The 23,773-nt window shown below is 37.9% G+C and overlaps 1 protein-coding gene across 3 annotated transcripts in view; it reads right to left on the bottom strand.

Annotated features, from left to right (window-relative positions):
- Positions 1-23,773, bottom strand: part of CDC42BPB (CDC42 binding protein kinase beta) — a 94,454-nt gene that overhangs the window by 7,752 nt on the left and 62,929 nt on the right. Inside the window, exons 14-30 of one of the 3 annotated variants that reach the window (XM_059819719.1) lie at positions 22,410-22,520; positions 21,709-21,953; positions 21,424-21,529; positions 20,719-20,843; positions 19,833-19,938; positions 18,013-18,161; positions 17,303-17,397; positions 17,136-17,215; positions 14,456-14,574; positions 13,965-14,019; positions 13,463-13,568; positions 10,904-11,040; positions 10,179-10,318; positions 8,500-8,581; positions 5,014-5,230; positions 4,565-4,627; positions 473-1,069 (exon numbers count right to left, since the gene is read on the bottom strand). In XM_059819719.1, coding sequence (XP_059675702.1) covers positions 473-1,069; positions 4,565-4,627; positions 5,014-5,230; positions 8,500-8,581; positions 10,179-10,318; positions 10,904-11,040; positions 13,463-13,568; positions 13,965-14,019; positions 14,456-14,574; positions 17,136-17,215; positions 17,303-17,397; positions 18,013-18,161; positions 19,833-19,938; positions 20,719-20,843; positions 21,424-21,529; positions 21,709-21,953; positions 22,410-22,520 — 2,533 coding nt within the window. Of the gene's footprint in view, positions 1-472; positions 1,070-4,564; positions 4,628-5,013; positions 5,231-8,499; positions 8,582-10,178; positions 10,319-10,903; positions 11,041-13,462; positions 13,569-13,964; positions 14,040-14,455; positions 14,575-17,135; positions 17,216-17,302; positions 17,398-18,012; positions 18,162-19,832; positions 19,939-20,718; positions 20,844-21,423; positions 21,530-21,708; positions 21,954-22,409; positions 22,521-23,773 lie in introns of all 3 variants that reach the window. The other 2 variants (XM_059819721.1, XM_059819720.1) reach the window with 2 other exon arrangements.

Raw genomic sequence — 23,773 nt, 5'->3', positions numbered from 1 at the left:
AGTATTTTTACCTCTTATCTTGTTATCTTTATGAACCCTTAGAGTCGCAGTTACATTTCATCTTCAACTTTCTATTGTACTTTGAGTACAAAACACAGAAGACATCCTACAGACAACTAGATGTTTACACTCTCTAGGGGAGCAAAAATCTTTACAGAATTTCACAGACCAGTAGTCTTGCACTGTCCTGCATCCAGGACTACTTTCCGTAAAAATTATTTTCCATTCCATTACTCGTTCTTCTGTGTCCTGTAACAAGATAGAGCTTCTTTTCTTGCAGCGTCCAGGATCTCAGCCCAGGAGATCGCCAAGTCCAAAACCACCATCAGGAAGAACTATGTATCCTGTTAACTCATCAAAATTTAAACTAGATATTGAAAGACAAACCGAACCAAAATAGAATACAATGCTGATTATTTTTAGACAAGTAAAGCAGCAACAGGGATATGGCAACAGAAAAACATATACATACTACAGGCAACAGGAGTTGCAGGCCACATTAGTTCCTGCATGCGTGACCTTCGACCTTGTGAATCGACGTATACTCCCATATGGCTGAAGCAAAGCAGGTATTCCTCATTACTGAGCTCCACAGCACAAAGGGCATCAAAAGACTGCTGTGAGAGGAAGATAAGCGAGGGGTCACTAGGATTTACCAGGTTTATAGATTGTCCATCTCCCTGGATGGTCAACAGAGAGAACCCGGACTGGTAGCCAACACAGAGCTTGTCCTTGAACACTGTCATCCACTGTACAGTTCCTGGAGCCTGAATTTCACTGAATTTTTTGTGGAAAGGTTTAGTTCTGTGAATTTCATAGCAAAAAACCTGTCGTTTGACAGCCACAAACAAACAAGTTGAAGAACTCTTCTTTAGTGTTCCAGTTGTAATCAATTGGCAGCCTTTAGTTTCTGGAAGCTTAATGTCAAAGTTTCCTTCCGACCCATCCAGAGAAGCCCAGGGGTAAAGGTGAACGTGATGGTTCCGACCGCAGATGAGGATGATAATTTTCTCTTTGGAAGCAAGCTCTATCTGGTACACCTTCTTGCAGTCAGCAGCTCGGACTATCACTGCAACGGAAACAAGAGCTGACGTAAATTAAACAAGAAAACCATCGGGCCTGGAAACACTGCAGTGTTACATACCGGTGTCTGAAAATGAATCTAAACACAGACACATACCAGATAAGAAAGAGCACTTATTACCCATGTTCAATGCTCCATTATTAATTCTCAGAACAAACAATGAAACAAAGCATTCCTGTAACACTCTCTATGGATATAAAGTCTCACTTCAGCAACACTTTGCAGGGAAAGGCTGCTTAACATCCAGGATAAATGGAGAAAAAATTTTATATAATAATATCTGTACTATCTAGACACTGCAAGATGGTGTATCTTCTGAAACTGGTCCCACCTTCAGGAAAAACATCAGCATCTTCAGTAAATTATGGAGGAAGACTGAATTAGCAGAACACAAAGAGAAGAAATAGAAAGTATTTAATGCTGATAACAGGATACAAAATGCTGTACTGTTGGCAAATGTGCCAGCCAAATACAAAAGCAGTACAGTAAGTGGACGTTAAACACCTATGGGGAAAGGCAAAAAATGCTGTGTGTGCTGGGAAAAGGGTAAACAGGAATGGGCCTAAGCCGTACGGACAAAAGTTTAGGACAGGCACCAGGGAAAAGCCTTCTCACAGTAAAGACTAGTTAGGTTACCTGTGGAAGCTGGGGAGTCTTCACTGTTCAAAGGGGTTTTTTTTAAGACTGGGTTAGATTGAGGCAGTTAATAGGGTTAGGTACAACATGTTCTGTTTTTGGGATCATGGGTACGTTGGCACTTTCAGGAAAGGAGTGAGTATTTCATAGGGTACAAATAGAAGAGACTAAGTAATTCCAAACTAGGGAACATAATACATAACATGCATAAGTCAATCATATTAAAACATCTCTTTCATTTATCTGTTAGCTGAATACATTAAAAATATTTGTGAACGCTAATAAAAAAAGAAATATTAACTGGAAATTATATGCCTTTTTTCAGTAATAGTTGAGTAGCCTAGCCAAGTTACCAAGTTCTGTAAACTTATAACAAGACTTCAGCTGTTTAGATCACAAACCCAAGTCCTTTTGTGGCATCCCCCCCAACTGTACAAATAGATGATACGTCCTAAGAAATGTTCTATGAAAAAAACAGCAGTTGAACTTTGCCACAAAGAAAATTTTTTTTCCCCTTAGCTCCAACTCCAGCTTACGCTGTAGTTTATTTGTCAAGAACTAAGTGATATTCTGACCAAAGACCTTTGATATAGACAGGTGGCAGTTAATTAACACTGAAAATTAGAACTGTCATAAAATGAAAAAGAGATTACGATTTATAAAAATGCTATTAACACACAGGAACTACCATAGAAAACTCCTGCAAAACATCTTTTAACTAAAAACCAAAATTGGTAATTCATTTTCACATTTACATATGACACGGTGATGCAGATAATTGTTCCTTTATGAAATGACCTTTCAAATTAAATGTACAATTTGCTTTTACTCAACAAACTGTACTGGAATCTCTGGACTTACTTGCATCTAAAGTTATGTTTATATCTAAGTACTTACAGAATGGTGACCACTGGAAGTTTACTCAAAGGAATGGCATTTATTCCTGCTAAAAAGAATTTCAAATATCTGCTGTCTCCATGTATAAAGCAGTTTCTCATGGAATTGGGCAATGGCTTATTCTAAGCAAGAGGAAGCAATAACATTTTGCTTTTTGCCCCAAAACCACATCCCTGACTTCGTTTGGTTTTGAAAGCCAAGTAAGTCTTTAAAAACCTGCATTCACTGCTTTATTTTACATTGAAATGCCAAGTTTTAGCATGACCGCAATCCAAATTTCAAATAGCCACAAACTAAATTGCATTGAAAAAGGAAATTCAAATTCTTCTATCAAGTCTGAATTTAAAGGAATTTCTCCTTTGAAATTTGAATGACAATGACTAAAAACAGTCAAAGGGGTATTTCAGGAGTGTCACAGTAATTTTTCCAAAGTAGGAAAAGGGACCCAGGCATCTTTTAATTTTACGAATCTGTATCACTGACCTCAACACCCTCATCTCCCAGATAGTTAAAGACATCAGAAGAACAAGAGCTCAGAGGTTATAAATACAGGTGAAGAAAGCGTTAGGCATTTTATTAGAAACTATCCTATCAGATAGGCAAGGCTGTTAGCTCTTATACCACAAAGTGGTATGGACTTAGAGTGCCTCAGGAGTTACAAGAAAGCATGGATTTCACAAAGTATGTTCGGCGCTTTTGAAGTCAGAGAGAAAGAAATAACTAATATTTTCTATGATAACTTGGAAGAGGATGAATAGTAGTAGATTATTGTATTTTAAATCTGCATTGCTTCTTAGAAATATACTACTTAACTTCTATAAATTCAGTTTATCTCAACTAGTTGTTTCATTCTTTGGTCATTTTTTTGTTCAAAATAAAAGTACCTCATTTTGGAAGCAGATGGTGAAATTAACCAGACATGTTCTTTGCTTTTCCATGTTTAAAATTGCATTTTGTACGGATTGACCTCAAACAATCCCCATGCTCATGTGCTAGTAATCCTTTTGGCCTCCACACTTTCCCCACCATACCAAGGGAGGTATCCCATTGTTATTTGTATTTGTGCTCAGTATATCAGGTCAAAGGAAAAAATGCTTCCCTTAGCCTCTAGCTGTGATGCCTAATAATTTAACGATAGAGGGGTATGCCTGTGCTGCCCAGTGACTACACAGCATACACTTTGCTGTGGTACCTGGAGCATGCTCTGTGTGAATGGACACGGTAACCCTTCAGAGAGAACAGGCTAAACAGATCCTACTTTTCCCAAAACAGAGGGCAGAGTGTATTAAGGAAAACAAAGGAAAAAGCAGTTTCAGAAAGAAGCATGGGATCGGGGAAATAAAGAGGTAATGGAAAGGGGCAAGCAAGGCATTTGCTTTGGCCATCATTGGTCTGAAACAGAATGTGAGTGGCTGTCAAATTTCTGGAAGAAACAGACAATGACACATGGTAGCCTTAATGGAAAGTCTATAAACTCTTGCATTGCTTGCACTGGCCATCTAACTTCTAATTCATGGCAGTTTAATTCCTCTGATGGTGCAGGTTAGAGCAAGCCTGTTCCCATGTCAAGTTTTTCTCACTCAATTCAAGTTCTGTTTAGTAAGTGCCTGAAAATTCACCGTGCATCAACTGCTGCTGTGTGTGTTGTGTGTGCTTTGTGTGCTGAAGCATTTTGCTACCTGCTATGGGAACACAGTTAAGGTGAGAATGTGTCAGAATATGCCCAGTAATATATCCCTTTAATTTCAGCCAGTCAACTGAATGTAATGATAATGACCAAATTAGTCCTTATATCTCACGTTCACTTTTCCTTCTCATCAATTAACGGAGTACTTAATACTTACTGTACCTGAAGGGCTGTTGTGTAACCTGTATTATAACAGCACTAAAAGTTATGGAGCTCATTATTCTGTATGTAAGTACTGCATGCATTATGGCCTAACTTACCGTCACGGGTCACCTCTATCACATACAGTCCTTCTTCTGAACCAATCGCTATTCTATCTCGATCTAAACCAGGAAGGAAAAAAAAAGGCTATTAATTCAGCTGTACTTATCTTTAAAACAGACCGTTTGCTTTGAACAGCTAGAGAAGTTTCTGGGCAACCAGATTTTCAACAGCAAATCAATTTTGCTTAAGTTCATGCAGTCTGTCAACAGCATACTATATACCATATTGCTGAAACAACCTGTTAAACAACTAAACAGTATTATTTACAGCGAGTGGATGAAGAAATTTGAGTATCAATGCAAGACTAGCATTTTCCCCCCATTATTAAATTCCTGAAGACATTCAGCTGAGGAATTTATTTCAAGGTGTCAGTGCTCTCATTACAGAAGCCCATCTAAAAGCTCCAACAACTCTCACACACTTATAAAAGTTAAAACAAACATACCTACAATAGCAGCAGCTAAACTTGCTTTAATAAGAGGCAGCGTACTGTCATAGGCTTCTTGTGGAATATGCACAACCTGGTTTTTCAGTCTGTTTTTGTGGAGGATAGACTGCAACCCTTCTAGGATTCCAACCCACTTTCTCTTCTCATTCTCATTTTCTGTCAGGATCAGTAGAGAACAAGACTTTGAAGGCAAACCTAAGAGAGAAGCTGTCACCTTTTAACAGACAGAGAAAGCAAAATTAGTAAGAGTAATAAAGGTCCTTTTTGTAAGTATTATATACTTCACAGAACTGTGAAAGTAAAATACACTTTTTCATAACGATGAGATGATGTAACTGAGTGGTAGCACACAGCTAATATGGCCACAATGCTTTGAAAAAAATGCACAAGCCTCAGTGGCTTTGTTTAAAAATACTCAGTCTTCCTTAATCATTCTGAATCCTAAAATTCAGAACACTACATTCCTTTACTACAATAATCAATATATGCCAGCAAAAGGCTCCTTCCTGCTCTGAACTGGAATTTCAGCAGCATGCCATAATTTGTCCTGATCACTCCCCCCACCATCTTTTAATAACTTACTGAAAATTACATACATGCTTTCTGAGTCAGATGCATTTAAACGCAATGGCATTGCTATGATCAGTTCTAGATTTTGATTTTACTACTTAATTTTCAAAATATTTGTCCAGAAGAAAGAGCACTTCCTATCTGCATTAAAAGCTCTGAAGGAAAACAATCTTTTGAGACTGAAGTATTCTTCCGCTTCCTCAAGTTAAAAGAAAATCACAATGGCTTAATTTAATTTTCAGGTAAATCATCCTACAGAAAAACTACCCAGGAACTTTCTGTTGGCCAAAGTATGCACTTACTAATTCTTAATATTAGTTATGTGTCCTGTATGAAGAGATCGTATGAATTGTGAGATCATGGGAACTCTGCTTTCAGTCACAGACAGGCCAGCCGCCAGTATCAGCCCTCACAACAGACTTTTAGAATAACCATAGTTAAACAGAAGAAAAGCAGCAAAAGGTGCAAAAGTGCAAATCTGAAGGCTACAACTATTCATACATGGAATAACACACCTTCAGCCTATATGCCTTGATAAGAAAAATCACCATAAAGATGGATGATGTGGTTAGGCAACATACACTTTCTGAAAGAGTGAATTAAGCAATAACATTCATCTTAAAAGAAAAAAAATATATCTGAAAGTAAACTTGGGACAATAGGATGTCAAAGACAGAACTCCAGAAATAAGATGAAAGTGAAGAGCAGTAGGAAAAGAACTGACTAGTTTGCAGTTGCTCATAGCTTGTATTACTCTGCATCAAGCTTTGTTCATGTCCTAAACTGTAACGAAGCATTAATATTTTAAAGATGGATGGGTGCATAATGAACAGTATCTCTAAATTTGAAAACAAAATAAAACCAAACCAGACTTCACCGATGGTTTTTCTCTTTGAAGTGCCACCAGGTATTACTCCTCAGTCTTTTGAAGGTGGCAACTTACATGCAGTCAAATGTGGAAAAAAATGGGAGAAGTTGGTCATAACATACCTAGCATTATTCATCATACAAAAAGCCAGTATTTGCTATGAAACTCAAGGCTTCTTAATGCAAACTGCTACTGTGGAAGGACTCCACTACAGACACTCTTAGACTACTATTAAAAATGTAGCGATGGCAGCACTTAGGACAGCAGTGTCTGGATGTCAGGATGGCCTAACATCCAGCTTTAAAAACTGGTTACCAAGGAGAGATGTTGGAGTCTGAGACAAGTTCTTCTTCTTCTTGATTTCATGGGGGGGTCAGAGGTGGCAATATTTTAGTGTTTGGCAGCATTCTGGTATTGCTTTCTGCTGGTGGAAGATCCAAAAGACATGAAAATCTTTCTTGGGGGGACATCAATATCATCACACGTTATGTGAAATAACACACATGAAAGAAGGACCACATTTTTATACAGACGATGTAAAGTAACAGCTTTAACTGCTGTGTAGAAGCCTCTGTCATGTCATATCATTATATCAGCAAGATTAAAATCTAGAATTAAATGAAATTGAGAAAAATAGACTCTCTTGCATCAGACATTATTGGTTTCCAGTTTTAGAAATTCCTTCTTTTGAAGGAGGACATAAAACTGAGAAAAGACATGGACTTTGGCAGCATCTTCTCTGGTCCCTGTCAGCAAGGTATCTAAATAGATACACTCATACACCAGGCTTCTAGTTAATTGATGAACTGAAAGAGGTCTGATGAGATCTCTTTAGCAGGGGATAATCTGATCAAACCGTGAAGACATTTTGTCATGCCTATACACACAAGTATTCTTATATGGGGATATTTGACAAAAGTTTTTTTTTCTTAAACACCCTTTCAGTTAAAAACTGCAGGCAGAAATTATAGCAGCAAGTCAAGCAGGCTAAACTGTATGGATGTCTTGTTCTTAAATGAATCAACACCATTCTGCATAGCTCATTTTCTCTCCTCAGAAGTCCTTTTCCACAGTATTCCACACTTGCTGATTTGAGAAGAGAGCAGGCAGATGGGAATAATAAAAAAAAAATTAGAAACAAGTAAGAGGAAAATGAAGGTAAAAGTGGTAGTAAACTAAAGGATGAAAATCCACTGCAGAAAATATTTCTACAAAAAAGCAGAAAAGCAAAGCCGCAGAAGCATTCAAGTAACCAAGACATTTCCTAAGTAAAACCCTAAAGGACCAAATGATTGGGAGTGCAGGTGACTGTCAGCTCTTTGGCTTCTACGTTCCACTGATTTGATTTAAATGACTGAGGATCAGAAATGCTATAAACAGTGAGTTTCTGCATTCAAACGCAAGGGATTATAGATATTTGCTACTAATGTACTCTTCTCTATATTTTAAAATTCAAGATTAAATTTAATTCACATAAAACCTATGAAAGACGTTCCTGTTGTTAAAAACTAAATACAGCATTCAGATAGAACATATGTCAAAGAGGATAGTATAACTAATTATTTTCTCTTATTTTAAATTTTTTCTACTCTACTTAAATATGAAATTAACGAAACTGGAATTTCAAATGTATTTTTTCATACAAGACAATACATGGCAAACTAGAATCAGTGAGCACAACCCAGCTTTAGCCTACTCTATTACAGCATCAGTTCCTAAAGCAAGAGTCCTCCAAAGCTAAGAAGAAAAACCAGGATCTGGTAATACCAATGGAAGAGGAGACAAAACCATACTGAATTATAATAAAGAAAGTAAAAAAGCCAAACTTCATATACAAGGAAGCAGAAAAAGGAGAATTTTGTTCTTTACAGTTCAGTTATAAGAGGAGTATCATATTGTTCTTCTACATATTTCAGCACCCCTTGCAAATTCTTACACTTTTGCATAACTTAATAAACATTGAATATGGATAACGTTCCTCACTATCAAAACAAAACACTGGTATTTAACTTGTATTTTCTTTAAGAGTAAATTTATAGCCATACCCTGAATATACAAGGGATGTCTTTACGAGTTGCGTGTATTACATCCGATGCTAGGACAGAGCTCACACAAAAATCTTCATCTCTAGTAAGAAAGAGAGCAAGAGAATCACATACATGCACACGCTAACATTATTAAGCAAAATCTAACTGATATCACAACTGTTTCAATAGGCTGCAGTCTCCTAACACCGCACAGAGGTCACAACTGCCATCACTGCTTTGTTATGCTCTAACCATCCTTGACCCAAACAACTCACAAGCTTTAGTTATGTTTCTACAGCATTCAGTACGTGTAACTCAGTCCACCTGAAGTTAAGTGGGGTGGCTTTGTGTAGTTTTGGTTTACCAACCGCACCTATTCTACGATTAGCAGCAAGAATATTGCTCTTCCAGCCCAGCAGACACATTAGAAATGAATAATTCATACCTCAATGTGTAGCAAGAGAGGGGCCTTTGGAAAAAAAGAAAAATCACATAAAAAGCTCTTGGCAACATAATTATAGTTTGTGGGATTCAAGTAAGGGTTTTCAAAACAGCTAGATTTTATTCTCCATTACAGTAAAATAAACAGACATCAGAACAACTTTTGCATTTCAGAGTGCTCCACCCCGGAGGGCTTGTCTACACAAGCCTTTTTAAACTGAATTTGACCAAGTTGATCACCATAATTGCCAATTTTAGTGTAAAGATGACACTAATGCCTGAAACTTGCCCATGCTAGAATTCATAGCTGTGGTGGTTAACGTCTATTAAAACATCTAAGAATCCTCAGAAGACAGACTCAGAGGCAGCTACAATAAGCAGATAAAGCATGGGACAGTTGTTGTAATATCTGTCTGAGTTGCTTCAAGCAATGTACTGATGTGAACGCTGTTATTTGCAATACATCCACGCTTCTGCTCCCGCTGCCAGGATGTCAGACAGAACTGACACTGACGATTCTCAGAGAATAAATGTGAGAACAGAACAGCAGTACTGATGCAACCTGAAGGTACTGCTGTCTGGAAAAAAATATAAATCAATGTGCTTGTGAATGCAAACTTTATATTCAACAGAGATAGAAGGTGCTGTAACATTAAAAGGTATTACACTTTCTTGATATTTCCATAAATTGAAATAAAAACCTTCTTGGTTACTCTGATCAATGAAAGTCTCAGATCTTTTGTAGACAGTGTTCAGTGGTTCAAATGGATCACCACGAAAAAAATTACTCCTGTGAGAAGGCAGGGTCAGAGCCACTTGCACTATAAATTAGTTGGTGCTTTTCTGAAGACTACTCTAGTTTTTCTAATGTTCCTGAAATTACTGGCTATGGGATGATCTGTGACTCACTGTTGAGGTCAAAGTGCGGGGGAAAAACCAATATACCAAAATTTATTTGTTCTCCATGTGTGCATGTGGAATTCTAGGAATAAGCATGCTAATACTGTAAATATTAGTTACTGTACTATAAGTGACTATAAAGTCACTTAAGTGACTTCCTGTTGAGCCAATTCGTTCAGCCTAAACTTAGCCGCAGTCTATATTGCCTAAACTTAGCCGCAGTCAATATTCAGAATACACAGGTATTCTCAGACCAGAGCTCTCATGATCTAAAAGTTTCTTGTGTACTATAAAGAAATATTGCTGTTAGGGAAAAAAAATACAGATGATTTCTACTCTGTCATAATAATACAAACCTGAGATCCAAGACTTGACTTGCAACAACTCCAGGCTGGGTGGATTTTCCTTCAGGCACATCATATAAGAACAGTTTACAGTCACAGACAACTGCATAAGCCCTCTGCCACCCTTTCTTAACTCCTGTAGGCTTTGGGACCTGCGTATAAATAACTGATTGCTTATTAAATGTAAGCACATGTAGTAGACACAGAAAGCAGGGACATTTAGAAAAGCTTATACTTCGATCAACGGAATTAGAACATGTTCTACTTGCCCTTCAAAATGGAGTGAAAAATGTCAAGTAATCAAGCAATCATTTTTCCTTCCTTAAGTTCAACCATTCCGTTACAGTTTAATAAATATATTAGGTAGTATTAGGACAAACAATGGGGCTTGTATATTCCACAAATGCCAAAATGGTAGGACAGATTACCTTTTATATTATGCTTACATCAACAATGACAGAAATTATTCCTTAAAGCATGCTTTTTTTCTTTTCATCCCTGCTACTTACGAACGTTGTAGCTACTAATCTACTAACCTTTAGCTCTTGTAGTAAAACCAACTGTTTCTCCCACATCTAAAGCAACAAAGGTTAAATAAGTTACACAGATAGCACACAAAGCCTTAAGGCTTTAGCACAATTTAGGAGATCTGTTTAAAGATACTTAGAGGTTCCAAGCTGCATAGCTGTAAGTGAAGTTTAGTATTCTTCTCTTGTCCAAGAACAAAAGACTATTACCTTGACATAACCTTTATAGGCGGTTCCTATTCCTCTTTGCACATCTACTCCAAGAGGCCTTTTGGCTTGCTCAGGGGGTATAGGGCAGACCTGAGGTGCGCTATCCTTGCAGGAAACATGGCATGCAAATGAACACACTAAGTACAAAAGAGAAAATCCACAGTGAAATGTGTGTATGAGTCAATCATAACAGGAGATTAACGCAGTCTACCCTTATGCCCAGCAAATTAATTAATCACGCTGAAATTGGCAGTCAAATATTGCAATAGCCCACTATGCTAAAGGAGTGAACACACCTAGATACTGTATGAGGCTCTCCAAACTGCTTTTATTTTCTCTTTTAAGCATACTACTTCCATAAAGGGCAGTAACTGAGTCCACACTTCAAGGTAACTTATGAAAGCATTTTCCAGAAGGAAAAGGAGTTGGTCAGCCTCACTGGTGTTAAGCAGCAACCATCCCAGTCACAGTAGAGAAGAAGTATTAATAAAGGAGGAATAAAAATTACGGGGCAGTGGTAGGAGACAAGATAAATACAGTAGGTGTTTAATTTGATCCAAATATGCAAGAATACTGCAAAGACAAAGTAAACTGACCAAAAAAACCATAGAACAGGTTAAACTATTAAACACAGGCAATAGACTTGAAAGCATAACAAAGTAGAAACCAGGGGACAAGGACTGAAACTCTGTGTGGTGAAAGGGGCATATATATATTTCTCAGAGTTCAAACAAGGAGCAACATCTACGCTAATCATTGCATCCTTTCTCACCGTTTACACCACTTTGTACTGCACCAGCAGGGGACAGAGATCTCTGGTCTATAGAGCACTTCACACAGAAGCACTACACAGAAGAAACTCAGAATATATGCCACTTCACATGAGACAGGCTACAAGAACTGCGGTATGAATTAACATGTTATACTGAGGTGTCCGACCCACAGTTTTTGGGCCAGATTTTTCCATAGGATTTTGCCTGGTTTGTCCCAGCCACCCTGTTTCTACCAGTAGGCTTGGGAAAGCAGTGGGAGAGTGGCATGGCACTGTGGTCTATCCTGTGCTTCCTCCTAACCGTATTCTCAGAAGTGGACATATGGCAGATACCCTATGCACATCTAGAGCCGTAATTACGAAGGGTCAAAGGATTCCAGAAAACCTGGAAACAGCCTGCTTCTGCTAGAGCCACAGACTGGGCTACAAACCTCCTCCTCACGATGCCAGGAGAGAGGGCAGAGTGCCTGGCTCATTCTTTGAGCTGCAGTCTGCTCCCAGGAGGACAGGGGTTACCAGAGAGCCATGCATGCCAAGTACTGTAGGTGCCCCCCAAGACCAGATAATAAATTCAGCTCTTTCAGGAGGCATCATAATTATTTGGGACTGTGCATATCAAGGCACACCAGTTGCAGAATAGGGGAAATCCACAGGATAGTTCACAACCAGATAGTTCACAGCCAGTTCCACAGGCCTCTGGAAGTGCAGCTGTATTTCACCATAGTCTTCAGCATTAAAAAGAGGAGGAATTGGGAAAAGCAAGTGATTGGGAGTGGAACATGGCAAAGTTTTGTTCTACTGGAGTTATGTCTATTCTTATGTCAATGTGATTCTAGTTTTTTCTGTAGCTATCAAGATCTGGAGTAGAAGAGGCAAACTGGAAAACTAATGATGCAGAGCTTAATCAAAATACACGAGAAAAAAAAAGATCGAAGTTGATAGCTACACTAAGGGAAGAAGACTGTTTCAAACTTGCAGGAAGAGATGCAGAAAAAGAGTTCAGAACTGTCAGCAACAGGAGACAAAAGGCAGCCCCAGGGCAAGTGCTGGCAGAGCAATAGGTGCTCCTGGGGAAGAACTGCCACCAAAAGATCTGCCAGGAAAAAAACCCTGAAGGGCAGATAAGGCAAGCCAAATATGATACTGAAGGTGTCAGTGGAGAGGGTCACTAGCAAGAACTAAGCTGGGAACAGAAATACAATAAGGTTATTTATGCTGTAGTGTCGTGAACAGCTTTGTGGAGTACTTACTGAGTTCATGTGTCTAATCAAGATACAGATAAGTATTTTCAAATAAACATACCTCCATATACTCAAACATGGAATTCACATGCATCAAAGAAAGCATTTTAAATAAAACTAATGGACAGCAAGACAGGCTACGGGCCAAAAAACCTAGGAAATGGTCCTCCCAGCATACAGGGTTTATGATCAGGGTAGCACAAAATAGACAGTCTCAGATTTCTATTACAAGAGAATTCCTGTAGTCCTCTCCACTACAGAAACAGAAAACACTCCTGCCTTCCCCACCTCCCCCCGCAACTCACACTATAACAGCACTAATGCTAGCAGAATTAATTAGTAATATGAAAGGGAACCATAAGGGCTTATACTAATTCTTTCACTTTAGAATTCTGATGATGATGCAAAAGTAAGGGGAACCATTCAGTGGCAGCCACCCCCCTCTTTCATTCCCTCCCCAAAGAAATGGTTGCCTTAAAATACCTTAGTGTTTTGGGATGATTTTTTCAGGGACTGGCTGAAAACATAAAAGTTTAACTGACTCACCGTCACAGGCATAACCTTGTCGAACTAATCCCACCATAAGAGAAGTGCAATGACTACACTGAGTAGGGCTTGTAAATGACTTGATATTGAACTGGTGAGCTTTAGGCTGAAAGATACATTCAGGATAAAAAATAACTTCACTTTCTGTACTTAGGTAATGCAAGCATCTTCCTTCACCACCCTCCAGTATATCACAGTATACATTATGAAGCTTCTTTTAAGTAAGTGCAGGTTGTAAAAGGTGCTGCAAGACAACTGTAAGAGTTTCATTTCCAACTACGTAAGACACTCAAACCCAAACCTACAACCAACTATTTTTTGTCATCCCTTCTGACAAATCAAAACCCATCAACTCACATTTGAAAACATTTGATTAAAAACAAAGACCTAACAAACACACACATGACAAACCCAAACAGGACAAGAACAAACATGGAGGGCTAATTTATAAATGGTAGTTTTTCCTTTGTTCTTTAGAATAAGGTTAGCACAGTCCCCCTACCTTTGGTACAGCTAGAGAAATGGATTGAATGGTGGGGGAAGGAGCAGCAGGCATCCTCTGAAGCCGAATTGGTTCCTGAATCACAAAAAACTGTAATTGAGCAAAATGAGGCTTCAAGAATTTGTTTGAAAATCGGGGTGGCAAAGCTTACTGTTTTCTGATTTTTTTTTCCTTTTTTGAAAATTATCAAAATTTTAATCGTCATAAACATTGCCATTCTGATTTAACAGAAACAGATTGTGTTTTAAAGCACTCACAGGAAAGCCTGCACACTAACAAACAAGCAGTAATACAGAAAACATATGAAAATGAGGTACATCAACATACACAGAGCCAGCAAAAAGGTTTCATTTGCAACTGTCCTTCCTCAAAGCAGGTGCAATTAACACTGACACACTGCAAATAAGCAACATTCAATCCTGCTTTTTCATAATGAATGCTGCAATATGTACTTATCATGAACAAGACAGAGAGACTTTTCAGTGAATTACTCTTCAGGGTAAAATAACGGCTCTCTTACTTCTTGTTGTTGCTCTGCAGTTACAACTGAAGTAGATGGTGAAACTTCTGACTTGGGACCCTGTGTTTCCTGCTCACTAATGGAACCGGTCTGCAAAAATGACAGCAAACATGTTAGATTAGATACCACAGATCTGATGAAGTGTCCTCATGTCAGCCAAATGGAAACAAAAAACAATGCTGATTTCTATATGCAGTACACATACATCTAACAACTTTCCACTCTGAAAAAAAAAAAATCTTTCCTCAAAAAAATCCCTGCCACCTGATGGAAAAGCTCGAAAGCTGGAAGTACTGAAATGCAAAACCTCATAGTAGGCAGCACAAATACTGTAACAGCCGCCTTCTCCCAGCAAGGCTGTGTCTAATCTCTTGCATGCAGGTATGGAATGATGTTTGAGAAGCCTGGCAATCATCCATAAAATAGCTTATTTCTCATGGTAGCTTACTACACTAGGATTTTTCTAGCACACAGCAGCCAGCAATTCTGCCACAAGAAAAATTCTTAAAGTAGTACTACACAACCTTTTCAAAAGTTGTTTAAAAATGATTGTCCTCTATCATTAAAAGAATCACATCTATTTAATCACATTGTCTTATATTTCACTAAAATTTAAGACTAGCATCCGTTACAAGACTTCAATTAATTTCACACTTACATTAGCAACTACTAATTGCCAGCACAAGGGGGAAGTATGCTACAATTCCAGAGCTAAAGAAGCTGGGTGTGGAAGTAGGATACTGTATTACTGTACTCTGAGGTCATCATGAAAATCATGATTAACAAACATCAGATTAGACTTCACATCAATGATGTAATTAGCACTAAAGGCAACAAGTAATGAATCACTCATTTCCCAGCCAGTTTAGACAGGAAGATGGCTCCAGTTCGGTTAGCTCACTAAATATATTCACATATTTGTTACTTTTTTTGTTATGAATTGATTGGTAGGGCTGGGCCATTTAAGATCAAATCATACCATTATGTAATATGAACTATTTGAAAATGCTAAGTGTGATTCAGCTTTTGCCATATAGAGAGTCAAAATATAAAAGAGTAAGCCTGTAAAGAGGTATTCAAAGAAAACTAAACTAGCTCTATTTAGTGGATTAAGTTATAGAGAAGTTAAGGAAGCAAAATATCTAGTTTAGAAGACCATTTTTCACTATGACAGGTGAAAAGAAGGAGACAAAACTACTAGCAAAAACTTACTTCCTCCCAAAAGGCTAGCAGAGAAGATGTAGACGAAGAAGAAACAGAATCCTTTGTTGTAATGGATATGAGGGATAAAAATGATCACTTATCACCCACAGAAAAACTTCAGATAGAGTATTAGTAGGCTAGCTAAATAAAATGTTTTATATGGCCAAATGATATTTATTCAAACTAAATTAACCCAGAGCAGATGACACAGACTATCTTTGTAAGTGCACGTGAAAAAAAATTGTTAATGGAAGTTATTAAGTACAGTATCAGCAATTTTAATGTAATTCATCAGAAAATGCCACCTGCATTTCCATAGCGACTATATATTTATTGCAGGATCTGTAGAATGGAATCTTGATTAGTTATGGGCTTGATATTCCACATGTTGCTGTTTTAAGTATGTCTGGTACTTTTTAAAGGAATGTTTTAAAATATCAAAGTCAGTAGATAAAAATTATTATTCGGATAGTAGCATATATCATGTGTTTCTTTCTCTCCCCTACACCTCATCCATACAGCACATCTTGCTGCTTCAGCAAGAAAGCCAGCGTGGACATTTTGTGACTGGGAACAGCACATACACAAAGTGTATGTAAATATCATAAATAGAGAGAGTACACATTTCGGATATAAAATCTAACCCGACTAATGAGGTTTTAACCTGAGCCCCTTTAACACAGCTCCATAAACGTAACAGATTATTCTTTCCAGTTCCAGCTCTTGGTTTTATCCTAAACTGTCTGTGTGTTTTGCAAAAAAAAAAAAAAAAAAAAAAAAAAATTCCCAGAAAATCTTCATGGATCAAGAGTTCATGAAGGAAATGTGATTCAATGTTGCGTTTAACAGCTGCTTCCTCAGGGAACGCACAAACCTTTTTAACTGAAACGCCCACTTGGAGCTGTGATTTGTATGATTAGTTTTCTAAGGATCAGAGGGTGTGTCACGAAAAACTTATTATACCAACATCTGTGGGTCCTCCGATTCTCTTCCCAGTTCCTTCTACTCTAACCACTCCATTAAGATCTGGAGCCAAGAATTTTACATATCTGTTTAAACAGTCCTTGAACTGTGTGAATACTTTTCCTTGTATTAATTAACATCTTCCAACGGCAAAGCATTTAATCCCTTATTTGTAACAGGGTGTGCCAGCCTTTCCAAAAAAACCCTGAATATATATTATTCAGCCAAACATTTGAGCTTAACCTAAACAAAGGAGCTAGAATGGGAAATAATTAATGTGAACTTCTGGGAATATTTCCCAAAGGTGCCAGCTTACCTACAAAATGCCAAGCAATCTGACATCTACTGGACATCCAATTCTGTGTCACACTAATTTGGCTAATATGCCAGATCCAAGTATGCCATACAGTCCCAAGCATTACTTTTACATAATAAAAATATAATTCAGCTACCACATTTTTATAGTTATTTTATGAATAACTCACTCTGAAAGTCAGATCACGTGCAAGAGGAGAGGTGTTGAAATACTCAAAAATGGAATCTTGGAAGTCTGGAAGTTTGAGACCTAAAACCCGAAGCAGAACAGGCTTAGCTAAAAGGCAACATCGCAGGTGGTGTTAGAACTCTGTTAAAACACAGTAACTTTAATTACCTGAATCTGTTCTGTATTTTTCTTCCAGTTTTTTCTTCAAACCTTCCATCTCTTCCAACAGTTCCCTATTTTTTGCCTCCGATTCCTTTAATTTACTAAAGCAACACAATATGATCAAAATGCAATCTGAAATATCTCAAAGGCAGGAATGTCAGTGCACAGGCTTGTTCATTTCTGGTCCTGTATCTCAGAGTTTTGGAAAATGCCTTGTTTTTTGCGGAGTGGTTGTGGTTTTTTAATTTATTTTTTTTTAACACTGATTAATTTTATTTTTCCCCTGAATAGGCACCTCACTACTTGACTAGACAGTGAACACTGTACTTGAGACTCCTGCTACCATTGGAGATATCTGCCAAACAAAATTATTCTAATAGTAGTTTGGCTTTTAATTCCCAAGAATACATCTACTCTCCAGTTGGTCTAAGAAAAGGTATCAAATTTGCTTTGAATTTGCTCTCATGCTTTTTTTTTCCTCAGGTGCCCGAGATCTGTATCTTATTACCAAGCTATTCACAGCAGCGAAATGTTTACTTGAAGAAATTTTTACAGTTCTCATTTGACTATGTAAGAAATGTGTAGTCTGTGGAATGGGATCTTTCTGGCAAAGTCCAATGTCCCAGGCACAAGGGGCCATTTTAAGAAAGTTACTATTCTAACCAGTAGTTTAGATCAGTGCATTAAACCCCAAACAGAACCAAAGCCCTTATTACCTTTCAAAAGATATGTTTGCATCTTTAACTTTTCGTAGCTCTTCTTGAACTAGTTGTTTGGCACGAATTTCTGCATCAAGAGCAGACTGTAATTCCAGCCTAGCTGACATATCCAACTTCTGACTGCGTCGCACTTTCCAAAGTGGATCCTGTTGCAGTAAGTTACTGAATATTAATATCAACTGTCTGAAAATATTCCTATTCTTGTTCAAAGACATAAAATAGCTTTCACACTGGTTCAGAGAATGCTTTTTCAACTAGTTACGGATGGTATACCTCCTACATGGATATCAGTCAATAGTCAGACTTTGTTACACGAAAATGAAGTAATGAGCAATTTTTATAGTGGTTAAACCACTAACACAATATGCTTGAAAACAAAATGCTGGATTACTGAGCATGGATGTCAAAATGAGAGAACCCACTGAAAATGGCTGGTTTTCATTGTCCAATCTAGAAAAAGAGTATAAAACTTGCGCAGTGACATACTGGACTTTCAAACATGAGATAAATGTTAATATTTAATGTAAAACATACTAATGTAAAACATACCGAGAGTGACAAAAACATGAAAAAATGGAATAATCTGGGTCTTGAGATACCAAGATACCTGTTTCCTAAACAATTCTTACACTTGTTAAGCAGCATACTATATATATAGATATACACACACACACACACACACACAATACTTCTGTGTACACCATGCAATTCCACCCTACTACCCCCAAAAGCTAATTTTCTGAGCTTTCCGAAGCATTTTTCACTGTGGACTATATTTCTGATATTCCCTAATGGATACCTCTCTAGTCACACATGAACTTGCAAATAACAGTCATGAAAATGAGAGGCTTTTCTTATGTTGAGAAATAATTGCCTTAGATCAGGTTCTGCTGAAGTTACAAAATGAGTCGTAACATAAAGAACAGACAGCGTTCTTTATTCTGGCAGTAGCTAAGAAGAAAATGCCAACTGCATTTGATCTGATCTTTCTTCCTATTAAACCTCTCAATATTATAATCATCTCTTGATGATGTAGGCAAATGTTAGCTCATAGGAAGTCATAACTTTCTCTTACTTTCTCCTGTTCATAGGTTTGGAAGGGGTGAATAACTTCTTATGCATATAAACCAGCAGCAGATGGACTCTGCATGGCAGACTGCGCTGACTGGCATTGCTAGGGACACGGGCTTCCATGCCTGGCTGCAAATGGCTCTCCCTTTCCTTACGCAGGTATTTAGTACCTGCCAAGGCAAGACAGTATTTTCATCCTTGAAACTGTACTCCTTCATGAGCGCTCTTCTATTTTGCAGATTTTTTTTTGGAATTTGTGTTACTACTGTATGGGAAAATTATGGCATAAGGTCATTGTTCTGCATGCAAATAAAGCTACATGCTTGCTCTCAGTGTGTCACTAGCTTGTAACAATACCAACCAGCTAATCGTTCACAAATGAAAACTTACTTTGTTATCTCACTGTAAAGGCAATTAAAATTATTCACTTGCATCTAACACGGTGAGGTATGTTTCTGTACTGCCCTTTAATGGTTTAAGTTATTGTTTCTTCTCTGTACTGTTTAAAGCAGTTTGTGATGGCAGATATTAGTAAGAAACACCTCCACACATCTAATTATCAAATTGTGATCAGATGACCCAAACGGATTTCACAAGCAATAGCTAAAATCTAGAAAGTCATTAGCAGAGCAGAGGATTTATTAGAAAAGAATTCTGATTATGAACAGATATTGATAAGACAGTAGCTGAAACTAAAAAAGTAGCTTCTTAAACATCCCCAGATCAGCCTGAAGCTATTTTCTTACCAGTGTTCGTGACCCCAGACTGGAACTTCTTAATGATTCTAGTTCTTCTGTCATCTTGGAAGCTAATGCTTGGAGATAGCCACGAGCATCCTTCTCATCACTTACCCTATTGTGCAATTACAAAACCCTGTTACTTAACAGTTTCATGGCTCATAGCACCAAATACTGTACCACCAAATAATCAGAGCGTCTGCACTGGATAGCAGAAATGGACACCACAGGGAAAACTCTCCCAGCAACAGAAAACTGAATATATCTTAGATTGCCTGCTTTAGATTGTTCTTTTATCTGATTCTCTTGATTGTGGCAGTTGCTAGGGAAACTGAAGTTTCCCTTCCACCACCAGCAAGAGTTCTGCAGAGATTCACTGTTATTGTTTGGAACATGATCTTCATATTGCTTGCTCAATTACCCTTACTTGAAGGTAAGGACTACCTTCAAGTCCTTGTCTTGCATGCTGAAAATACTTGCACAGAGCTTGCTAAAACAGCAAATAACAGAGGGAAGAACTGACCTGTGAATTAAGTGCAAGTGCTTGTCTAGTACAGCTAGTGAGGTTCTATATGTTAACATGGACCTTTTAAATCATAACCATCTTCCTGAATGAATTTATTCAAAATTGGGTGATTTAATGATCACTTTAGAGACTGAAGCAAGTTGACACCAAAACCCTCTCCTTCGTACTTAGTAGCATCTGACAATTTCACTTGTCGTTGCTATGCAGCATTACTAGAAAGCAGAAGAGAAACAGTTAACACTCAGAAGTACTGTGCTTTTGTTGATCCCAGACACAGAGAAAGGGCCTAGCTATACATTAAAAAAAATAAAAACCAATCAATATTTCAAAAGTTGAAAGCGGCCATCTGGACCTCTAAACAGCACATACCATTGAATAATTTCTGCAATCTGAGCTTCCCAGTGAGCAACAGACTCCTTCTTTGCTGCTAGGTCTTGAAGCTCATCTTCTAGCTGCCTGTTCTGTGCTGTTAATTTGTCCACAAAGGAGCAAAGCTGAAACAAAAGATTAATTTCACCCATGGCTTATGTCAGTTTCAGACTTTTTACATATGCATATGCCTACACACCTGTAGAATCTGAACGAACAAGATCACCCTGGGGTATCTGGAAGTTCTAACACAAACCAAAGAACTGGAAGGGGTTCTTTTTTTGTGGAACTGGAGACTAGCATAGAACACCACATTGCCAGTTCACACAAAACTATCCAAAACAAAGGAAAAGAAAAAGTGAGTGTGGAAGCCATCAAGAGGAATGAGATGTAACCGTAGGCCATCAGGAAGGCAGGCAGTCTTTGTAAATGCTTCCCTCTCTATGCTGCCTTCATGAAGGAATCGGAAGGTGGTGCTGCCCTCTCAGTTGTGGGAATCAATCCTACAAAGAGCAGTACTGAGATCCTAAAGTTACTATTTAGCCAGATCTCTGACATTTATATGGCTGAAACTACATTTGTTTTATTCAGATATTGCCTGAACATTTGCAGATCTGTTCTGATCAATGAGTAGACTACTTCAACATCAGAAAGTAACAAAGTAAGAATTATATTTTGCTTAAAAACATTTCCTAAAATAATTACCCTCTCATTTTCTGTTGTTAGCTTTTTGTTATCTTCCAAGAGCATAGATCTTTCACGCTCATATTTCTCTTTCATTGTTCCTACTGCTTCCTCCATTTCGCTGTGCCTAAGGACAAGGACAAGAAATAGAAACACTTAAATTGTAACCCTGCTGAACCTGTAGACTGGGATTTTCAAGAAGGAATAAACAGTGTTAAGGTGATATACCATCCTGCACAGATACCTATGCAATGCAATACACAAAAAAAGAAATCCATAGTTAATGAATCATGCCCGAAAGCTTACCTCTCTCGCTTTGTTTTCTCTAATTTATCTTTTAATATCATGATCTCTTTCTGCAGTGCAAGCTGATGGCTCTCTGAATCATGTACTTCCTTTTTCACATTTTTTACTTCCAAAACATGTGATGCTTCTCGTCGGACCAACTCCTCTTCATAAAATAAGATTTTCTTTTCCAGCTCAGACTTAATTTTGGAAAGCTCCTGCTGATGCTCTAGTGTGGCACCTGCTGCCCGGCCTCCCTGCTTCAGCTGCAGAAGAAGAGGAAGAAAAACTATCAGGGAAGAGACTGTGATCTTTATATTTTGGGAATGTTATTTTGAATTGGTGGCACTTGCAAAAATTTTTATCTGGGCACTGAGTGATCTAAAAGGTACCTGTCTCCAAGCATTAAGCCCCATAAGTGACTGCTCTGATTACATGACTCTAATAAGGGGTTCAGATGGGTTGCAGACATAACAAATTTGGATCACGTTGATCTAATATCTGCTTAGAATTCATAAAATGGACATTTTCAAGACATTAGTGTCCAATGAGATAGTAAAGCACTTCAAGCAAAAAAAAAAAAACAAATAAATCTAAACGGGTTAGGTCAGGCTTCTAGTAATGCTGTAGTTTTTAAGTCTCTCACAGGTAACAACGGTTGAGTAAGCAAAACTACGGCAGTTCCTGCATCGTGAGTAAAAATTTGTCAAAAAACATGAAACCTTTAGAGCTTCCAGTTCATTTTCCAGTTGCTTGGAAAAGACCTCACTGTGCTCACGAAGCTTGCGTTCTTTTGATGCTTCTGCTACAACTTCTTCAAGTTGGGCTTCCAGCTGCAACGAGAGTAATTTTAAGTCATTTCAACACAAGATAGTGTTATCTGTATCATTCATTTCCTTTCCTCCATACAGATGAGCAGCAAGTTTTTCCTTATTTCTATTTTACATTACACTACTATAACAATCATCTCAGAATGTCATGATAATTGCTTTCCCTTCATTGATCCAGGCATCCATCTGTCTCATGCAGTAGAACTATTACTATAGGACTTTTTGTACTGATATGAACTATACCAAGTATGTGCAGGGACAACTGCACAGCTTCTATTAATGCTAAGAGAAGGAAGTGGCACTAGGAAGTCACTGCAGTTGTGAAAGAAGAAAGTATTCCACATTTACAGGCCAGCTCCACGCCTCAGTATCTACTAGGGCAGCTTGAAAATCCCAACCTTTGAGCCAAATTGTCACAAAATACTTCAAATACGAACACTGAACACTTTTACCTTGCAATTATAGAACAAAATAAGCTTGATTATCCATTTATTGACTTCAGAAAGCTTACCAGAAAGACAATTTAGTGGCAACTGTTGCAATTCAGGCAATGGTGGCACAGTTTTAAAACCTGACAGGAAGGGTAAGATTTGGTTTTCTGCATTCAAATTCAACTAGCAAAGTTGTTTTTAAAAGGACCGTATTTAGAATTGTGGGCCAAGATAATGAACTTATAGACTATGTTCTGAATAGATTTACACAGCTGTTAGGAAAGGGAGAACAGAGGAATTTGTAAGAACAAAGGCAGGAGATTATAAAGCCCTGCATGGAAATATTTAACTGAATAAGCAATAACATTTGAATGCCTGCTGCACTCTGCTCTAGAGATGAGGTGCCACAGCCCTACGCATCAAATATGGTGCCACAGACACCTTTGCCTTTCCCAGTTAACTACCAGTTCTTATTCATGGATAAAAGTCTGAGAAACGTAATCTCTTACTACATTTTCATAGATTGCCCTTCAATTTGCTGGAAGTTTTCTAGCATTGTTTATAAAGCTCTTGAATTTCTCTTCTACACTTCACCTAGAGAATACATAAAATTTGATGATTTTTCAGTGATTAAAACACTCCAGATAAACCACAACAGCTGTTTCTTATGCCCTCTTCTGGTTATCCACTTCACCTTATGTAAAACTATATTCTCTACAATGACTAAATACAGAGGAAGGAAAACCACCTGTTTAGTCTGTATCACTATTCCTCCCTCCAGCTGAAGAGAAAAATACAGTTGAAGAAAAAATGAAGTCAGAATAC

Source organism: Gavia stellata, chromosome 7 (assembly GCF_030936135.1).
Source record: "Gavia stellata isolate bGavSte3 chromosome 7, bGavSte3.hap2, whole genome shotgun sequence".
Lineage (NCBI taxonomy): Eukaryota > Metazoa > Chordata > Aves > Gaviiformes > Gaviidae > Gavia > Gavia stellata.
Note: the sequence above shows the minus strand (reverse complement) of the source record. Positions and strands in the feature narration are given on the sequence as shown.